General features: G+C 44.6%; 1 protein-coding gene across 3 annotated transcripts in view; it reads right to left on the bottom strand.

Annotated features, from left to right (window-relative positions):
* The window catches only part of ADTRP (androgen dependent TFPI regulating protein), an 83,665-nt gene that overhangs the window by 15,313 nt on the left and 49,923 nt on the right, over window positions 1–18,429 (bottom strand). For 2 of the 3 annotated variants that reach the window (XM_049655038.1, XM_049655039.1), the window contains exon 6: window positions 11,056–11,207. In XM_049655038.1, the coding sequence (XP_049510995.1) occupies window positions 11,056–11,207 (152 nt within the window). Of the gene's footprint in view, window positions 1–1,419; window positions 2,333–11,055; window positions 11,208–18,429 lie in introns of those variants that run through there. The other variant, XM_049655037.1, reaches the window with a different exon arrangement.

The following is an 18,429-nucleotide window of genomic DNA, read 5'->3' as shown; positions in this document are numbered from 1 at the left end:
ATGCTCAAGTAGGGGAGGGACACAGAGAGAGAGAGAGAGAAAGAGAATTCCAAGCAGGCTCCCTACCGTCAGCTCAGAAGCCCTACACGGGGCTCGATCACACGAACCGTGAGATCACGACCTGGGCCAAAATCAAGAGTCCTTCGTTCAACCGACTTAGCCACCCAGCCCCCCACCCCCACCCCCGAAAGTTAATTTTTAAACATTCACGGAGCACACCAATATCAGAAACTCCGTTTGTTCATCTGGAAAATGAGAACCTAATATATTTTCGACTTATATTTTTGTGCGGGTAGAATGAGACCATGGGGGTGAGTGCAGCTTGTAAATTACATGCCCCAGTACAAATATTATCGCCGATTCTCTCACTGGTGGGTGTTGTTTTCTAACCACGCAGGGCCTGGCGTAGCCTTACGCAGGCAGCAAACCCTGTGGACCTCGTAATGCTATTCAGTGCTCATCGCAGGTATTCTGCGGATTTTCCCTTTACCGCGGCACCCTGGAGCCACCTAAGGGCTGATGTGCGTGCCCAACCGGGAGGTGGTTCTGAGGGATTTCTGGTGTTGGAATGGCTGCTGCACTTTGGTCAGTCATGCAGAAATCAAGGTTTCATTTGTTTCCAGGGACACCGAAGCCACAGAGAGAATTCTGCGGGCTCTTTCCGGCCAACAGCTCACAATCGCTCTGATAAGTATGCGGCCCGAGTTAGTTTCGGGGTGTGGAAAATGTGGGTGATCCCCTGCGGGTTTCCCATTTGGGGAATTTCCGACTTGACAACTGCTTCCGGGCTCCTGCAGAGACCAGGTGCTTGGAGCAGTCAGGCAGCAGCAGGTATAGGAAAGGAGGCGGTCGGTGTTCTCAGCTCAGCCCAAAAAGACTGGAGGCTCATATCTATATATTAGTGGATCAAGGATTAGGAAGACAGCAGGTTTCTCGGTGCCTGCCCTAGGCTTCCTGTGGGCCGCCCGCCCTACTGTGTCAGTTGGCGGCCTTCTCTGACACTTCAAGACTTCTTGGTCTTTCTGAGGTTTTCTGGTATTGGGATAGATACGGCACGGTGGCTGGTCAAATGGCAGTCAAGGCTTACTGTGATTCCAGGAACAGTTTTTACCAAATGTTACCGATTGTTGCCAGATTTCTCCTGTACGGCGTTAGGTTAGGAAGCCCAAGCACAGTCTACTCTGGGGCCCACACCCAACCCACCGGGACCTGGTGACACGCTGCCAGACTCCAACATGTTGACCCACATGTAAACCCTTGTTATCCATGTTCTTTACAAAATGAAGGCCCAGTAAATAAAGACCCTGTAAAGAAAGACCCACAAAAACCCCCTAGGAAGATCAAAGTAGGGTTCACGGATGTGCGTTGTTAGTCAACCGGCAGTCAGCTTTGTTAAACCATAAGAGCTCACTCAGCGAGGTGTTTTGTACCAACGTGTTCTCGGGGCGCCTCAGGGCCATGTCACTTCCCGTCACTTGCTCCCCAAGAGGTACATTTATTTGATGAAGTAATCCACATTTGAATGGAAGAGATGTTGATGACATTGCTATGTCCCGTCTTTGGACCTGCCCCAGATGCTCGCTCCCAAGATGGACAGATTTCCCCATATTTTTTTTTACAACTTAACTGTCTCATTGCACCAATCAGTTTGCTATCCTGTGAGGTGGACAGACAACTTCGGCAGCACCCGTCTCCCTACATTTATGTCTAGACTGTGGAAAACAAAATAGATGAGCAATCCGTGAAAATGACTAGTTTACGAAAATACTTGCTTTTAGGAAAGTTGGGGTTATTAAAAATGGCACCGGACTGAGAAGTAGAAGATAGGGGGGACAAATGCGATTGTCTTTGGCCCTCATGCAGGTTACTTTTTATCTAGGTCCTCAGCACCCTCCTCTTTAAAGTGAAGAGTTTTGACGACCCTAAGTTGCTTTCTCTCTCCTAAGCATTCTCTAACGCCAAATTTATGCAAATTTCCTTGGCCTTTGGCCAGATTTTGACCGCAGAGGCCAGAAGAAGGGAACAGATTCTGAGACAGCAGTTGTTTTTGAACAACTGTCCAGTAAAACCTTTACATGTCCAGTAAAACCTTTCAAAAAACGAAGAGTCCCCAAATTAAGCTACCTTCAGAAACCCTCCTATTAAATTTAATATCATCCTCTGTCCTTTCTGCCTTCCTATCTGACTCTATCACCTCCCCGCCAACCAGAAAGAAAAGAAAAGAAAAGAAGAAAAGAAAAGAAAAGAGAAGTATCTCATGTTTTCTTCCTCTTTTGTTCTTAAAAAATGGCCTGTGATCACTTCCTCTTCTTCCTTGGCTGGATCATGTCACCTGCACAATGAAGAACAGAGAGAGAGAGAGAGAGAGAGATCAGACTTCAGGGTTTCCCTAATGGGTATTCTTGTGTGAATAGACATTCACTGTGCCTTGGGCCAGTGGAAGATCAAGGGCAATTATCCCAAGGCAAGTAGATGCACTTTACGAAGTTCTGAAAACCTACCACCTCTCCAGAGAGGGTAAGAAGTGACTCTGTTGTCCTCATTTGGTGCTTGGCTCACAGCTAGCCTGTTGACCAATGGTTCCATTTGCCTTCAAGGCTTCTGCATGTCTAATGTGCACTGACTGATGTCGCTTTTGGTCAAGTCTTTACAGGCGGCACACCACCCATCGACTAACTCGGAGATTTTTGCAAATTGTTGCAATCTTTGCGGAGATGAAGAGACATCAAATTAGAGGAGAAATAGAAGAGTGGCTATTCACCTATTTAGGGTTCATTCCGCAACCTCTCATCGAATCACCTTATCAGGATGGAAAAGTACTGGCATATTAGATTCTAGTAAGCTCTTGAGAGGGGCATTCTTCTACTGAAATTATAGCATTAGAGTTCTAGAATCACTTCCATTCAGCCAGGTTGGTACCTCCGTCTTTATTGATCATACATCTTCACACAAGCTCTGAAATGTCTAACACCTCACGAATGCATTATCCTTTCCACCTGTTGCCAAATGTTAACAATCCTACTTTGAAAGCTTTTCTCAAGTCAGCCTCTCCTTGCCCATTCCAGAGCCCTGTTAGTTCTGGCTTTGTGCCACAGCGACCTCATGCCCCTAGTTTCATGCTTCACCCTTCAGATTCTGCCCCCTCCATCAATTATATCCTTAAATATCTTCTACTAATTTTATTTTGGTAGAAGTCCCCTTCTCGGGGGCTGTAGTGACTGATGACCTGAAATCCCCCTTATCACACTGATTTTCTAGGACAGCAGACTCCTAATCACACAGCCTTTGGGGCCATCCTGCATTCATGTCTCTCAACACTTAAGGACAGTCCTCTCTCTTATTCTTCTACTCATCAATCCAGATACCCTCAGTCACTCCAGAGAAGCCTTCTTAATATATCCAGCTTACAGCTTCATGTCATTTTCATTTATGATCTCACTTATTTTTCATTTTCCATGTAGTTTCTCTCCTCCCCAGTTCTCTGACTACAAACAAAGGACTTCCTCTTTTCTGAAGCATACCCATTTTGTCTCTAATGAATCCTTTTTCAGCTAAATGACACATTAATTCCTTCCTGTTCAAGATCTTGGGCAACATAAGCTTCTCACCTTTGTCCCCCCGCCTCCCTGCAGTCCCTTTGAAGGTTCCTAAAACTCTCTTTATCCATGCTGTTTACCAACCCCCCCAGCCCCTCAAGTGTAACTGTAACCATAACCATACTTCTGCAACCCCAGTTGCCAATGATTGGAGAGTCCTTCTCCATTTAAGAAACACGACAGAAACTGAAGACTTAGAAAGAGCCCAGGACCGGAAGTGGTGGCAGGAAGTTCCTTTGTGGGAGGAGCGCAGGTGGCTCTTTCTCCTGGATCAGAATCTCCCACGTCTAACACTAAACAGCTAGACGGAGCACTGAGACATTTCCATATACCCACAAACACATTAGAGAAGGCATCGAGTATGTCTCTGTGTGGACTTCCAACAATCATTTTTTCTGTAGTGACCTCCGTGGTGTGAACATCACAGAAACCATATTTTTCTTTTTGTTTCTGGCAGGTAGGGGTGGGTCCTTAGTCCTGGATTCTCACAGAACTGAGAGGTCTCTAGGCTTCTTTGAATGCTCAGAATTGGTCTCTGACCACGATTCCACAGCACGTGGTTGGAGATAAAGGAACCGTTGACTTAGTAATGGATAGTATTACCTTACGCAAAGTTCACAACAAGGACTCCAAATTCTGACAGGGAAACAATGTTTGTTATCGCTCTTTTCTTCGTGGCAGGACGGTTCTTCCCGTGGGATGCCAACTAGGAGTTGGCAGGGAGTTAGGGAGCTACGTCCACCCCTGCCTCATGTTAGTCCTTTCTTAATCTTCTGTTAGATACCAAGGAGTAGAGACATTTTAGGCCAAGCATTTAACGTTTGTCTTGTGCAAGATCCAAACGTTTTCTGCCGTCATAGCAAAAAAAAAAAACCACAACCCATTCTTTTAACCAACATCACTATGGGTACCATATGTAATTATATTCCTTATTATTCCAATAGTCAGAAAACAGAGTAAGTAGAAACATTATATTCACAAAGATTTACACCTATGTATCTACAATCACAAAAGCTACTGCTGCTAGACTTTGAACTGAAAACTTGAAGAATATTTGCCTAGTTTATGCGGGTTGGCTTGGAAAAGGGTGAGAAGGCAGATGGCTGAGGAGATAGGAGGTGTTAGAAGAATGAGGTTTGCACATGAATGAGTAAAAGTTTCAGTGCAGACGTAGCAGGAAGGCGATGGATTCGAGGTTCTGGCTGGAGAAACCCTCGTGAGGAAAGAGGCAGTGAAAGGAGGAGAAGCAATAATCCAGTTTGGACTCTGTTTGAGCTGAGGGAGATGAAATCAGGGCAAGAAAGGCAAAAAGGAGACGCAATTTTGTTGTTGACTGAATGCTGCTCCTGTGAGACCACGCTTTAGAAATACATACGGACTGGGGCGCCTGAGTGGCTCAGTCAGTTAAGCCTCTGACTTTGGCTCAGGTCGTGATCTTAATGCTCGCAAGTTCGAGCCCCACGTTGGGCTCTGGGCTGACGGCTCAGAGCCTGGAGCCTGCTTCAGAGTCTGTGTCTCCCTGTTTCTCTTCTCCTCTCCCCGCTTGTGCTCTGTCTCACTCTCTCGAAAATGAACAAACATTTAAAAAAATAAAAAATAAATAAAAAGAAATGCATATGGAGTCATCTCCTGATAAGATTCTTTTGTGAGGAAATGATCAGGGGCAATATGCAAGAGAGAAAAAAATCGCAAAGCAAATATCTTCATGTATAAAACTAAAGAGGTTGACTAGATGGCCTCTAAGCAGTTTCAACAATGAAATCTCCCTTTTAAAATATCTGGTCTACAGGGGCCCCTGGGCAGCTCAGTCGGTGAAGTGCTGGGCTCTTGATTTCAGCTCAGGTCACTACCCCAGGGTCATGGTATCACCCTGAGTCGGGCTCTGTGCTGAGTGTGGAGTCTGTCTCTCTCTCTCTCTCTCTCTCTCTCTCTCTCTCTCTCCCCCTTTCCTGCCCCTAGTCTCATTCACTCTTTCCCTCCAAATAAGTAAATAAACACTAAAAAAAAAGATCCTGTCTACAGAAAATAGTATTAAAGGAAGGCCTTAACGTTATTCTGTCCTAGCCATAGACAAAGTCACTTGGTTAGACTAGAATTTTCAGTTTATAAACTCTCCTTAGGAAGACGAGGATTTGTGGTCTCAGGCCCTGACAAAGGATAGTCTGATTCTGGGCACAAGTCTCTCAGGAATGTAAGAAGAGGGGTCAGGGGCCAGAGATAAGCTGATTACGTCTCTGGCCACAGCTACATATAAGAGGCTTTGCCATGATGTCCTGGAGGCACTTAGCTCCTTCCTGTGCCTGACCTGTCTTGTGGGTTGTGTTTCTCTTCCTGAGGAAGAGACCTGCATCTGGACGTCAGCATTCTTGTGTCTTATCAAGGAGAAAACAAGAAAAGAAAGAAAACTCAGTACTTAAATGGCAGACAAGGAAGCCTGAACCGGAATCCCTTGACAGTCCCTTTCTCCAAATCAAGGTGGAAAGAATATGTCTGGGGCCTCCCTAGGTGCTCAGACATGGCGGGCCAAGCTTACACCAATCTGCCAGAGGCTGTTTCACCTTGCCTGATTCTACTATCGTTTGAAATGTATGTTCCATCTAACTCGGCCCGAAAAGTAGAAATCGAATCTTTCCTGGTGGACGTCTGGTCCCCCCAAAGTGACCCAGTGCTGGTCCAGTCCTCTGTCCTGTAACACATGACAGCTAGCACAAGAAGGGGGGTGAGATGGCGACAAGTCAGGCAGGGTGGCCCTCTGGCACCGCCTGAGAGCTCTTCGGGCCACAGCATCCCTTTGGAGACCAGCAAGACCTTCCTGAGGGCCTGATAGCATTTGTCTCCCTGCACACAGGGCCGGTCCCATGAGTCTGCGTACTCCTGGGGGACATCACGTACTATCCAGGTTTACATGTGATCACCGGCATCACCTTTCCCTACGGCCCTTCTCACTCCTCCCCACTGTCACCCACCAACGTGACACGCGAGGAGGTAGGAAGAGGGTAGGCGTTCAGCCACTGTGGCCATCACTGCAACAGGCCAGCAGCATCAGTTTCTTTGGGTGTAGGCATCGGAAGGCCAGAATGCCCTGCCATACCTCAAATCTGCCGAATCTACTGCATTTTAACAAGAGCCTTGTGTTAGCAAGAGCTGGAGGTGCATTCATGTCTGGGAAGTGCTGCTCTGAGACAGTGGCTCCGGATGTTGCCTGCAAACCACAGTAACTGGAAAGCTCTGAAAACTATCGATGCCAAGGACCCACCACCAGAGACAGCGACGTCATTGGTCTGGGGTGGACCCGAGGATCAGTGTTTCTCAAACGCCCCCAGTGACTTAGCAACAGTGATTTTACAATGTGGCGAGGAGATTAAGGACCGTTGCTAGAGAGTTCCTCGCATGGTCAATGGGTCCTCACTGGTATTTTCTTGACCACTTGGTGCTTGGCTGATAACTCCTGAGCGGACCGCGCTGTGTCTCAGGATTTCAGAACCGGGGATTCTGATTAATTCCAGCCTCGGTTAGCCTGACCTCCTCCATCACTCTAGCTTTGTAAGAATTGTTTCACCTCTGTCGATTTGCCCGCAGCTGTGTGATTGTTGCTTTGCAAGGGCCTTCGGCTGGGGAAACTGGTCATTGATGCATAAAACTGAGGGAGAGGATGGGAACGTCCGCATAGAAAAGGTGACTGGGTTCTGAGGAGGGAGAATGACGTTAACGGCAATGGTCACGGGTTCTATGTGCCAGGCCCTGCTCTAGTCACTTGACACTTCTCCCATCGTTTACGGTTTTCCAGGATGTTAGGAGGAGGCTACTAGGATTGTCTCTGTGACACGCAAGGAAAACGGGAGCACTACTGTGAAGGCACTATTCACAGTGCCTTGCCCGGTGTCACAGGCCTACCAGGAGTAGGACCAAGGTAGGAACCCGGGCAGTCTGGCACAGAGTTTTTCCCCTAACCACCACCTCCCCCTGCGTCACCAAAGCACTCCTTAGAGTTTTGCTCTCATCCAAGGAAGCTCAGGTGTGAACAGGTGACAAAATCGAGGGAGCCCCGGATTTGGACCAAGGAGGTGGCTGCCTTCATCTCTCCCTGGATCCAGAACAGAAGGTTCGGAGAGGAACCCGAGGTAGAAGAACCACACGGTTGATCGTCCAAGCCTCGACAAGGCTAAGCTACATGCACACTGGCGTGGCAGGCATTAACCAGGACTGTCCGAGGCAGACTGGCGTGAGGTCCCATCACTGAGTCGTTGAAGGGTACTGACACAGCTTACTTACGTGGCCCGTTTGTGGCTTGGTGGGGGACGTAGCCTAGTTTCCTGATTTCTAGCCCAGGGCTCTACCCCCCGCTTTGCACTGCCTGCCATAACGTGCATCTCTTTTCAACAGCTCCCCAACCAGGATTCCATAGCGTCACTGTCTCTACTCCTTAAACTCTCCGTCCAGTGCTTTAATCTCCAACCATCAGAGTCACTCCTTGACCACTATATCCAGAATCCTTGTGCACAAAATCCCATTAAATGCCTAGATAGAAGAACCCTCAGATATCTTTTGTCTGCATTGATTCATCCATGGGATAAGCTAATGGAAAGGGGAAATTCAAAGATGGAGAAGACATACCCTAACCCTTATAGAACTCAGGGTCTAGGGTAAAAACAAATCTCTGTGCAGAACAGAGAAGGCTTCCTGGAAGGGGTGAGTTGATATGATTCAGTGGGTGCGAGACAGGCAAAGACTGGGGAATGTGAGAGACTGAAGCCCAGGATGGTGAGGAACAGCATCAATGTGTAAAAGAAAACAAGCAATTTGCGGGTGCTGGGGCACACATTTAGAAAAAGCAGAGGAGAAGCCAAGGCAGGGATTGGTTCACAGAGACCCTCATGTATCATCCCAAGAACTTGGATTTTCATCTGTAAATTGGGGAAGGCTTAAAGTGTTTTAAGGAGACTAAGACGTGAGAAAGTGTGTTCACATAGATAGTTCTGTTTACTTTTAGGCAATTTAAAAGTGTTCACTGCCATTGGAATGTTAAGTGATCTAATTTCTCCCTCTCTTTTAAATTTTAAAAATGTTTATTTATTTATTTTCTTAAAAGAGAGAGAGAGAGAGAGAGAGCACGAGCAAGCCAGGGAGGGGCAGAGAAACAGGGAGAGAGAAATCCCAAGTAGGCTCCGTGCTGTCAGCGCAGAGCCTGACGCGGGGCTCGAACTCACGAATTGTGAGATCATGCTCCGAGCGGAAGCCAAGAGTCGGAAGCTTAACCCACTGAGCCACCCAGGCGCCCCTCTAATTTCTCTTTTAATTCTTATTAGACCATTTGTAATTATGATCTGTTTAGAATTTAACCCATTTATGATCTTATTCTGATGCTATATAGGACTTTTGACTCAGTCTATTCTTTAAGGAGACTCTAGATTTCTTAAAAATCTAGAGAGAGGAGAGGGATGCGTGGCCACCCACAGTAATCTCTATCACTCACATGAACATTCCCATGTGTGCATGTGAGGGTCCACGTGTTGACCCTAGCCTAGTTACTCATTGGGACCTAACTGTAGTGAAAAATTAGATGTAGTTCTTAACCAACGAAGCTTATTTAAATGCACTTTGTGTTGTGGGGCACCTGGGTGGCTCAGTCGGTTAGGCATGACTCTTGGTTTGGGCTCAGGTCAGGATCTCACGGTTTTGCAGGTTCAAGCCCTGTGTCAGTCTCCTTGCTGACAGTGCAGAGCCTGCTTGGGATTCTTTCTCTCTCTCTCTCTCTGCCCCTCCCCCACTCATACTATCTCTGTCTCTCTCAAAATAAATGAACGTAAAAAAAAAAAAAGAGCTTTGTGTTGAACATAGTGATCTCAATACTACTAAATTTGGTGAAAAAATTTTTAATTCAGTGGATGTTTAAAAGCCACTGTAGAATAAGAACTTAAAAATTTATCATTATTGAATTCAATACAGTTGTTTTAAAAAGTTAACGTTCTCTAAGCCCTGAGTAATCATATTTTTCTCTGCACATCTTGTTTCTGTCACATTTCAAATGGATTAGGTTCTTTTTTTCTTTCTTCATATATATATATATATATATATATATATATAGAGAAAAAATCAAAAATCCTTACCAAGAACTTAAAGTTGCCAAACCAGTTAAAATTAGATGACAACACATCTAAAATGTAAAAAAATCCCCCCCCCCCCCCCCCCCGGATAATTTCCTGCGATTTGGAATGCTGATTTTGGGAATAAATAAACACAACATGAATGAACTGGTTTTTAAGTGTTTGCTTTCAAGGATATTGCCTTTAAGATTTCCCCAACCAGTTAAATTCTCCAAAAGGAGAAAACAAGTGAAAAAGCCAAGTTGCCTGCTTATTTCTCTAGGGTCTCATTCTCCTCTCAGAAATATACACTCTTGTACTGAAGCTTCTGAAACTGTCATGTTGTTTTTCTTTTCTTTTTCTTTTTTTTTTTTTTCTTTTTTGCATACACGGGCTTATGTTTTCACACCAGTTCATAGATTGGGCGGAAGAAGCCACTTCTGCCATTTCTATTTTGATAGAACAGAATGGCATGTGGGCGAGTGATGTGGGGGACTGTATGTGACTCTTGTCTTCCTTATATACAAAATCAGGGGAGAGTTCCTGTACTTCCCTTTGGGTGGGGAAAAAAAAATCATGATTATTTTGCAGCCTGACTTTTTGATAGTTACTTCCCCAACAAAATAATGTTCTGGGGGTCGGGGCAGTGGGGGGAGCAAGGAATCAAAGAAAATCTATTTTAAAGTCAGCTAAGTTTTTTTTTTTTTTTTTTTTTTTTTTTTTTTTTTAATGAAGAAGCAATATGGTTCCAACCACCTAGAATTGGGAAGCTTAGCTTGCTGACCTATTCACTTGGCCTAAGACCCTGTCTAAATGACAATTCCCATCTCAAGTACAGGGGGTGATTTTATCTGGTAAATGTTGTGCTAAGGGTTGAGAAGCAGCCGAATGGGAGAGGGATGGGAGGCCGTCTGGGAAAGCGCTACTGAGGGTGAGAACTAAGAGGTCATCTGGACCCACACCCTTCAAGAAGAAAACCTTGACATTTAACAGCTTGGATCGCTCAGTCCCTCGCTTAAGGGAGGAAGACTCTGAGTTCAGTTTTTCATGCGAGGATAGTGACACCTTGCTCTTACTCTGGGTCCTGAACTCTCTAAATAAGATTATTTTTAGCCTTAAAGTTAAAGGAGGTGCTGTGTGTGTGTGTGGTGGGGGGGGGGTGTGGGCAGGGAAAGAATGTGATGGGGTCCTTTAAGAAAATGCAAACTTCTTCCAGGCTTTCCCTTTGTCTGCTTTGGTAGGACCTGAGTCCTCTGGACAGAGCCATCAAGGACCGCTTCCTTCTGCTTTGGACTAGATTCTCCCTCTGTTTTCAGGAGGAGTGGAGAGAGTGTAAGGAAGATGTGTCTCTGTAGGTAAAAGAGAAATAAACTGACCCCATTTCCAGTGGTTGAGCTTCTCTCCAAGTAGATAAATGCTGGCGGTAAAGATGTAGCTGAGGGAGAAGAAGGCTGTCAGCCCCACCGGGCTGAGTCTGGCAAACAAAGGATACACCCACGTACCGGTCTCAGAGTAGATCCATAGGACCCTGCAGATAATGACAAATCACAATAATTAGGATGATGGGGGGTGGCGTGGTGGCAAAGCCGCTTTATCCTCAAGATCAATGGGGTTCTGGAGCCCAGGCAGATGAAAAGAAGCCATGGGGATCATTTGTCAACAGCTGAGGTGCTCCACAAACCTACAGAAGTGATTCTTTTCTGGATAAATAGGCTTGATTCAAAGAGACATCCTATTTCATAAGGTGTGCTGGGCTCTTCTACCTAATCCATTAAAATTCGATGCTGGTGAAAGAATATGGGAGAACATCAAACACATCATCAGCCGAAGAGAGTATGTGAGGACGCAAATTATTCTTTTCCCTGAGAGGTAGGGCCTGCAGAGACATTGAACTTGCCGAGATGGCATCATTTTCTGGCTCTCAGCCAGACAAGTGGGGTTTGCGTTTCTGCACCTAAGAGTCAGGTGTAGCCCTGAGCCTCTTAGGGTAGGAGGGACAGAGATGGAACCTTGTTGCTCTATTGCAATAAGCCTTTTAGAGGTAGGAGAGGTTTAATTGTTGGCCCCGATTTTCAGCTCACGAATCTAGCCACGGATACGGTGTGCGGTAGGGAAGGATGGATTTACAGGAGGTTCGGATCTTGCTCACGTGAGGATAAAATAGAAGTCACTTCTGTAAGCCAAGAGAAGGAAAAGAAATGCCGGGAGAGGAGCCACGATATCTAAGAGAAGCCTGCAAAGGCAGCGTGCTGGAAACCAACTGCATCGCCCGATGCCAAAATCTGAAATAACTTTTAAAATTAAACATGGGGAAGATGATGTATCTAGCAGAGTTTATAATTGGTGAAGCGGACAGAGTCTGAAACCAGCCTTCTGTGATTCAAAGTCTAGTTCTGCCGCCTATTACCTCTCTTACCTTTAGCTGTTTATTGAACCCCCTCTGCCTCCTGCCCTCATGTGAAACTTGAGGGGTGCAAACAGCGTCCATATTATAAAGCTGTCATCAAGATTAAGGGAGTTAACCCATGTAGAATAAAATAGTGTCTGGCCCACGGGGATCATTTAATAAGAGTTTTAAAGCTTTCCCCTTCTTAGGGATGGCACAGAGGGGTCTTAGCAACCTTTCTTTGAGGCTCCCTGTCTCCAGTAACAATTAGGATAGACCGGGTCATGCTTCAGAAACAACAGGCAAATTTTGATGCCCTAGGTTATCAGTTCAGAGGGAAGAATAAAATTCTGAGCTTAATTAAACTTTCAGAAACTCTGAAAGTACTCAGAGTGTACTCTGAATTGTTTAAAATGCTTTAGATTTTTCAAATGCTTACAGAAGAGACAAGGACTAAAATCAGTGTCAGGACTGGGGTGAGGCAAGGGAGGCACCTATGGTTTGAAATTCAAGAGGCCATCTCTGTACATCCAGAACACAATCAATATGGTGACAAGGAAGCCTATGGAATGGGAAACAATATTTTCAAATCACGTATCTGTTAGAGGATTAATATCCATGATATACAAAGTACTCCTACAACTCAACAACAGCAACAAAACACCCCAAACAACCCCATTAAAAATGGGCAAAAGAATAAATGGACCTTTTTCCAAAGAAGACACACAAATGGCCAACAAACGGTACTCAGCACGTCATCAGCCAAAGAGACTGCTGTGGAAAACAGTGTGGCAGTTACTCAAACAGGTAGATATAGGATTATCATATGATCTGGCAATGCCACTTCCTGGTACCTACCCCCAAAAAATCGAAAGCAAGTACTCAAAGACATATTTGTATACCTGTGTCCATAGCAGTATTATTTTCTTTTTTTTCTTTTTTTTAACGTTTATTTTTTTTTAATTTTTTTTAACGTTTATTTATTTTTGAGACAGAGAGAGACAGAGCATGAATGGGGGAGGGTCAGAGAGAGAGGGAGACACAGAATCTGAAACAGGCTCCAGGCTCTGAGCTGTCAGCACAGAGCCCGACGCGGGGCTTGAACCCACGGACCGCGAGATCGTGACCTGAGCTGAAGTCGGACGCCCAACCGACTGAGCCACCCAGGCGCCCCAGCAGTATTATTTTCAAGAGCTAAAACATGGAAGCATCCAAGTGTCCATCTATGAATGAAGAGATAAGTAAAACGTGGCATAGATGCACAGTGGAATATTATTAACCCATAAAAAAGGAAGGAAATTCTGACACATGGTACATCATGAACGAACCTCGAGGATATAAACCAGTCCCAGAGAATACCTACTATACGATCAAATCCATAGGGACAGAAGGCAAAACGGTGGCTGTCAGGGCTTGTGGGAAGGAGGGAATGGGGGATTACTGTTTCATGTGTACAGATTTTCAGTTTGGGAAGAAAAAAGTCCTAGAGACGGATGTTGGTGATGGCTGCACAACATTGTAACTAGTTGATGCCACTGAGTTTAAAAATAATGAAAATGGTAAATTTTTGTTAGGTGTATTTTACCAGAATAAAAACAATTCAAGGAAGCATCTGTCTTAGGGTAGTAGAAATCAATCTAGGGCTGGCCCTGGGTGCCTAGTCCTGGCCATGCTCATACCACTCTGCTGTCCCAAACTCATCTAGATGCTTCTTTTACGTAATTAAAACTTTACTAGATACAAAACAAACAATAATTATTATTGTTTGGGAGGAAAACATTTCCTCCACCTTTCATGGTCCTTTTGGCTGGTCTAAGAATTACATGGACACGTGACAAACAGGAGAATACCAAATTTAATTTTGTATGTATGGGGGCTCCACAAGAATATGGGGCCCATATGCAGTCAAACAATGGAAACTTAGATGTCATTTGAAACCAAGGGATAGGGGAGGGTGTTCTGGGTCTTCAAAGGGAAGGAAGACAACTCACAGGAAGATGAGAGAGAATAGAGATTTGTTAACTGAATGTTTGCTGGGCCATACACAAGGACGGCATAAACAGACTTTGCTAGGGTCCTCCCTGTCCCCCTCACCTAGTTCATATTACACTGCGCTTATCTATGGGGACAGCTCCCTTCCCAGAGCAGACCCTCCATTTAAATTCTTTTAGGCAGTTGGGTGAAGGTCAAAGTTTCTTCCTCAACCTTCTGCTTCTTAAAACTAATCAACATAAAATAGCCCTCATGCGGGGCACCTGGGTGGCTCAGTCAGTTAAGCGTCCGACTTCGGCTCAGGTCATGATCTCGCGGTCCGTGGGTTCAAGCCCCATGTCGGGCTCTGTGCTGACAGCTCAGAGCCTGGAGCCTGTTTCAGATTCTGTGTCTCCCTCTCTCTCTGACCCTCCCCCATTCATGCTCTGTCTCTCTCTGTCTCAAAAATAAATAAACGTTAAAAAAAAAAAATTAAAAAAAAAATAGTCCTCATGCCCGGGTGCCTGGGTGACTCAGTCAGTTAAATATCCAACTCTTGATTTCGATTCAGATCATGATCTCATGGTTCGTGAGTGCAAGCCGCTCATTGGGCTCTGTGCTCACAGGATGGAGACTGCTTGGGGTTCTCTCTCCTCTCTCTCTCTCTTCCCCTCTCCCATTCTCAAAATAAATGAATAACAAAATTTTAAAAAATGAAAAGAAAACTGTCCTCATGCCTAAGAGACGTTGTGGGTTTCGTTCCCCTACGTTGTCATTATTACCAATATTGGGATTCTGTGCGATGTGCGTCCCACGGGCATGTGCATTAGAAGGATATCTACAGCACTACTTTGTTACGTGGCTGCTTCTCATGACAGACCAGAGAAGGTATAAAGGACAGAAAGTAAACCCCCAAGGAGCTAGGGCTGGAATTTGGGGTCAACAGGGAGAGCTGAATACACTCCAAACAGATTGTTTTAATTAGTTCACTTTGTTTATACACCAGAAATTAGGGCTTCCTAGTTTCCATGCACATTTATGTAAGATAGTCTGTGAATAAGGACATTCCCCTGGAGGCCCGGAAAGTTTCTCTTTATTTACTTCATTTTTGTTTCCTTCAGCATAAGGTTCCATAAAGGAAAGTTCCTGAGGTAAGTTAATGAAGTCTGTAGTTTCACAGAGAAAGCGCGAAGAAAGTTAGAAGTGTATTGACTGTCAGCGGAAAAGTAATGAAAATACAAATACAACAGCAGGTAGAAGTGCAGTTATTTAATGAAGGGCAGTCAGAGAAAGAGAGACAGAGAGAGAGGAGGAGGAGGAGGAGGAGAAGGAGGGGGAAGGAAGGAAGGAAGGAAGGAAGGAAGGAAGGAAGGAAGATGGAGGCCAAAATGGAATTCATCAATGTCTTCTTAGTCAATGTCAGCTCTTTCCCAGCCCCCATGTAAGATGCCGTGAAACCACATCTAATTGTTTATCTATTGCACTCATTTCCTAATCTTGGTCCAGGCTCCTTCATCCAGAAGGGTTTCTGTAATTGTCTACTTGCTGGGCTTTCTCGGACCCTTCAATCCACTTTCCTTACCACAAGCTACTAGCGATCCATTAATCTTTCCAAAAGAGAAATCTGTTCAGGGCACTCCCCTGCCTCCAGTGGACCCCACCAATGCTTTAGGAAAATACCCAAGCTCCTTTACCCAGCCTACCTGGCCTTGTCCTGCCCACCTGTCCACCTTCAGATCTAGAATCCATCCATATTAGACCCTTTTCTGTTTCTTAAATAAACCAAGCACTGCAGCTCTGGGCTTTCACTCATGCTGTTGTCTCTGCCTGGAACACCCATGACCTTTTCGCTTCCTAGGACACACTTCTCCTCGCTCTGTGCCTGGCTGAACCATACTCACACTTCAAGTTTCAGCTTATAAGTCAATTTCTCTAGAAAAGATTTCTCGAAGATCCCATAACACCCATTCAGTTAGGTTCTTATGCCGTATACTTCCTTTACCACGAACTTACCCTTGTTGTTTATTTGATTGTCTTTCTCAAACTGCAATGGGACAAGGATTATATCTATCATGTACATCTGTTTCCCAAGTTTTGGGAACATGGCAAGTTCTTTATATTTTTAAGCAAATGACTCTTTGGGGTGTTTCTACTAGCACCTATAGTTCCCTCTTTATATATATATTATATATATAATATATATATATATATATATATATAACATATATATAACATATATATATAACATATATATATATAACATATATATATAACATATATATACAACATATATGTATATAACATATATATATTAACGTTTATTTTTGAGACAGAGAGAGAGCATGAGCAGGAGAGGGGCAGAGAAAGGAGACACAGAATCCAAAGTAGGCTCTAGGCTCTGAGCTGTCAGCACAGAGCCCGACGCGGGCTCGAAATGACAGACTGTGAGATCATGACCTGAGCCGAAGTTGGATGCTCAACCGACTGAACCACCCAGGTACCCCAGCACCTATGGTTCTCTAACTGCTGTTCACTGCAGCTTCTGCAGACAGCTCTCAGCTGCGTGACCCACCAAGAACATCACAGCCTCTAAAACCAGGGAGGGGCGCCTGGGTGGCTCAATCGGTTAAGCGGCCGACTTCGGCTCAGGTCATGATCTCGCAGTCCGTGAGTTCGAGCCCCGTGTGGGGCTCTGTGCTGACAGCTTGGAGCCTGGAGCCTGCTTCTGATTCTGTGTCTCCCTCTCTTTCTTCCCCTCCCCCATTTGTGCTCTGTCTCTCTCTGCCTTTCAAAAATGAATAAATGTTAAAAAAATTAAAAAAAAAATAAAACCAGGGAGATGTACCCTTGGCCTTCCAGGCTTTAGTTAATCGATTGCTCACTTTATTAATACTTTGAAGAAGCCAATAATTCTGACCCTCAGTTCAGAGAGCAATACTCTATGTCCTTCTAGAGCTGTCTGCTGAGTGAATCTATATGAGTCAGGCTGGGCAGGCACAGACTGGCAGCCAAAAATTAATCTTTTATAGTTTTCTTATCCTAGATATTATAGCATCTGATGGTTCTCATAAAATTCATATTTTCTGTGTCTTATCAGTACACAAACAGTGGAAGTCTGTGGGTTAGGGACTAGTAGATAAAAAGGGGTTTTGTGGGCTTTACACATATACTTGCTTTTTTTAATTTATTTTTTTTTTGAGGGAGAGCGAGCACAAGTGGGGGAGGGGCAGAGAGAGAGAGGGGGAGAGAGAGAATCCTAAGCAGGTTCCACACTGCCAGTGCACAGCCTGATGTGGGGCTCGAACTCACAAACTATGAGATCATGACCTGAGCTGAAGCGGGATGCTTTACCAACTGAGCCATCTAGGCTCTTGTATGCATATACTTCGTAAAGCATGAACACTCATGCTGTATCAGTAGAATAATAGAATTAAAGGGCCCTCTGGCCCCATATTTTCATGCTGACTTCCTACAAAAGCATGCAAGATGGTCACGTTGCACCTGAGACCAGAAGGCAAGCACAACCTGAATTCACATTTTGTCAACAAATTCAACAAATTAGCAGAAGACTTCCTACCATGAAAATGTTCTTGAGAACACTGGGACCTGGTGATTCTTTAAGGTGGGGACAGAGCCTATTGCTGCCTTTGCAATGCAGCCCCGTGTCACCCTTCTGTTCACCTGCCTTCCCAGGCTCCCAAACACAAACAATGGAAGGTCAAAGATACCTGCCAGCTCCTGGCTTTTGAATAGTAACTTGTGAATTTCTACCACTGTCTTTTTTTTTTAAGTTCATTTATTCATTCTGAGAGAGGGAGAGCGCGAGAGCAGGAGAAGAGCAAAGAGAGAGGAAGAAAGAGAATCCCAAGCAGGCTCTGCATTGTCAGCGCAGCATCTGATGTGGGGTTTGAACTCAGAAACCATGAGATCATGACCTGAGCAGAAATCAAGAGTCAGATGTTTAACCGACTGAGACATCCAGACGTCTCTTCTACCACTGTCTTAAAAAAATCCATGTTAGGCAAAGAATGTAAGAAAGAGAAGAGAAGAGAATGAGGAGAGGAGAGGAGAGGAAAGAGAAAAGAAAAGAAAAGAAAAGAAAAGAAAAGATAAAAGAAAAGGAAAAGAAAAGGAAAAGAAAAGAAAGGAAAAGAAAAGAAAAAAGAAAAGAAAAGGAAAAGAAAAGGAAAGGAAAGGAAAGGAGAAAAGAAAAGAAAAAAAGAAAAGGAAAAGAAAAGAAGAGAAAAGAAAAGAAAAGATAAAAGAAAAGGAAAAGAAAAGAAAAGAAAAGGAAAGGAAAGGAAAAGAAAAAAAAAGAATGGAAAGGAAAAGATAAAAGAAAAGGAAAAGGAAAGGAAAGGAAAGGAAAAGAAAGGAAAGGAAAGGAAAGGAA

The sequence above is a fragment of the Panthera uncia genome, assembly GCF_023721935.1.
Source record: "Panthera uncia isolate 11264 chromosome B2 unlocalized genomic scaffold, Puncia_PCG_1.0 HiC_scaffold_25, whole genome shotgun sequence".
NCBI classification, from domain to species: domain Eukaryota; kingdom Metazoa; phylum Chordata; class Mammalia; order Carnivora; family Felidae; genus Panthera; species Panthera uncia.
This window is presented reverse-complemented; position numbering and strand designations above follow the sequence as displayed.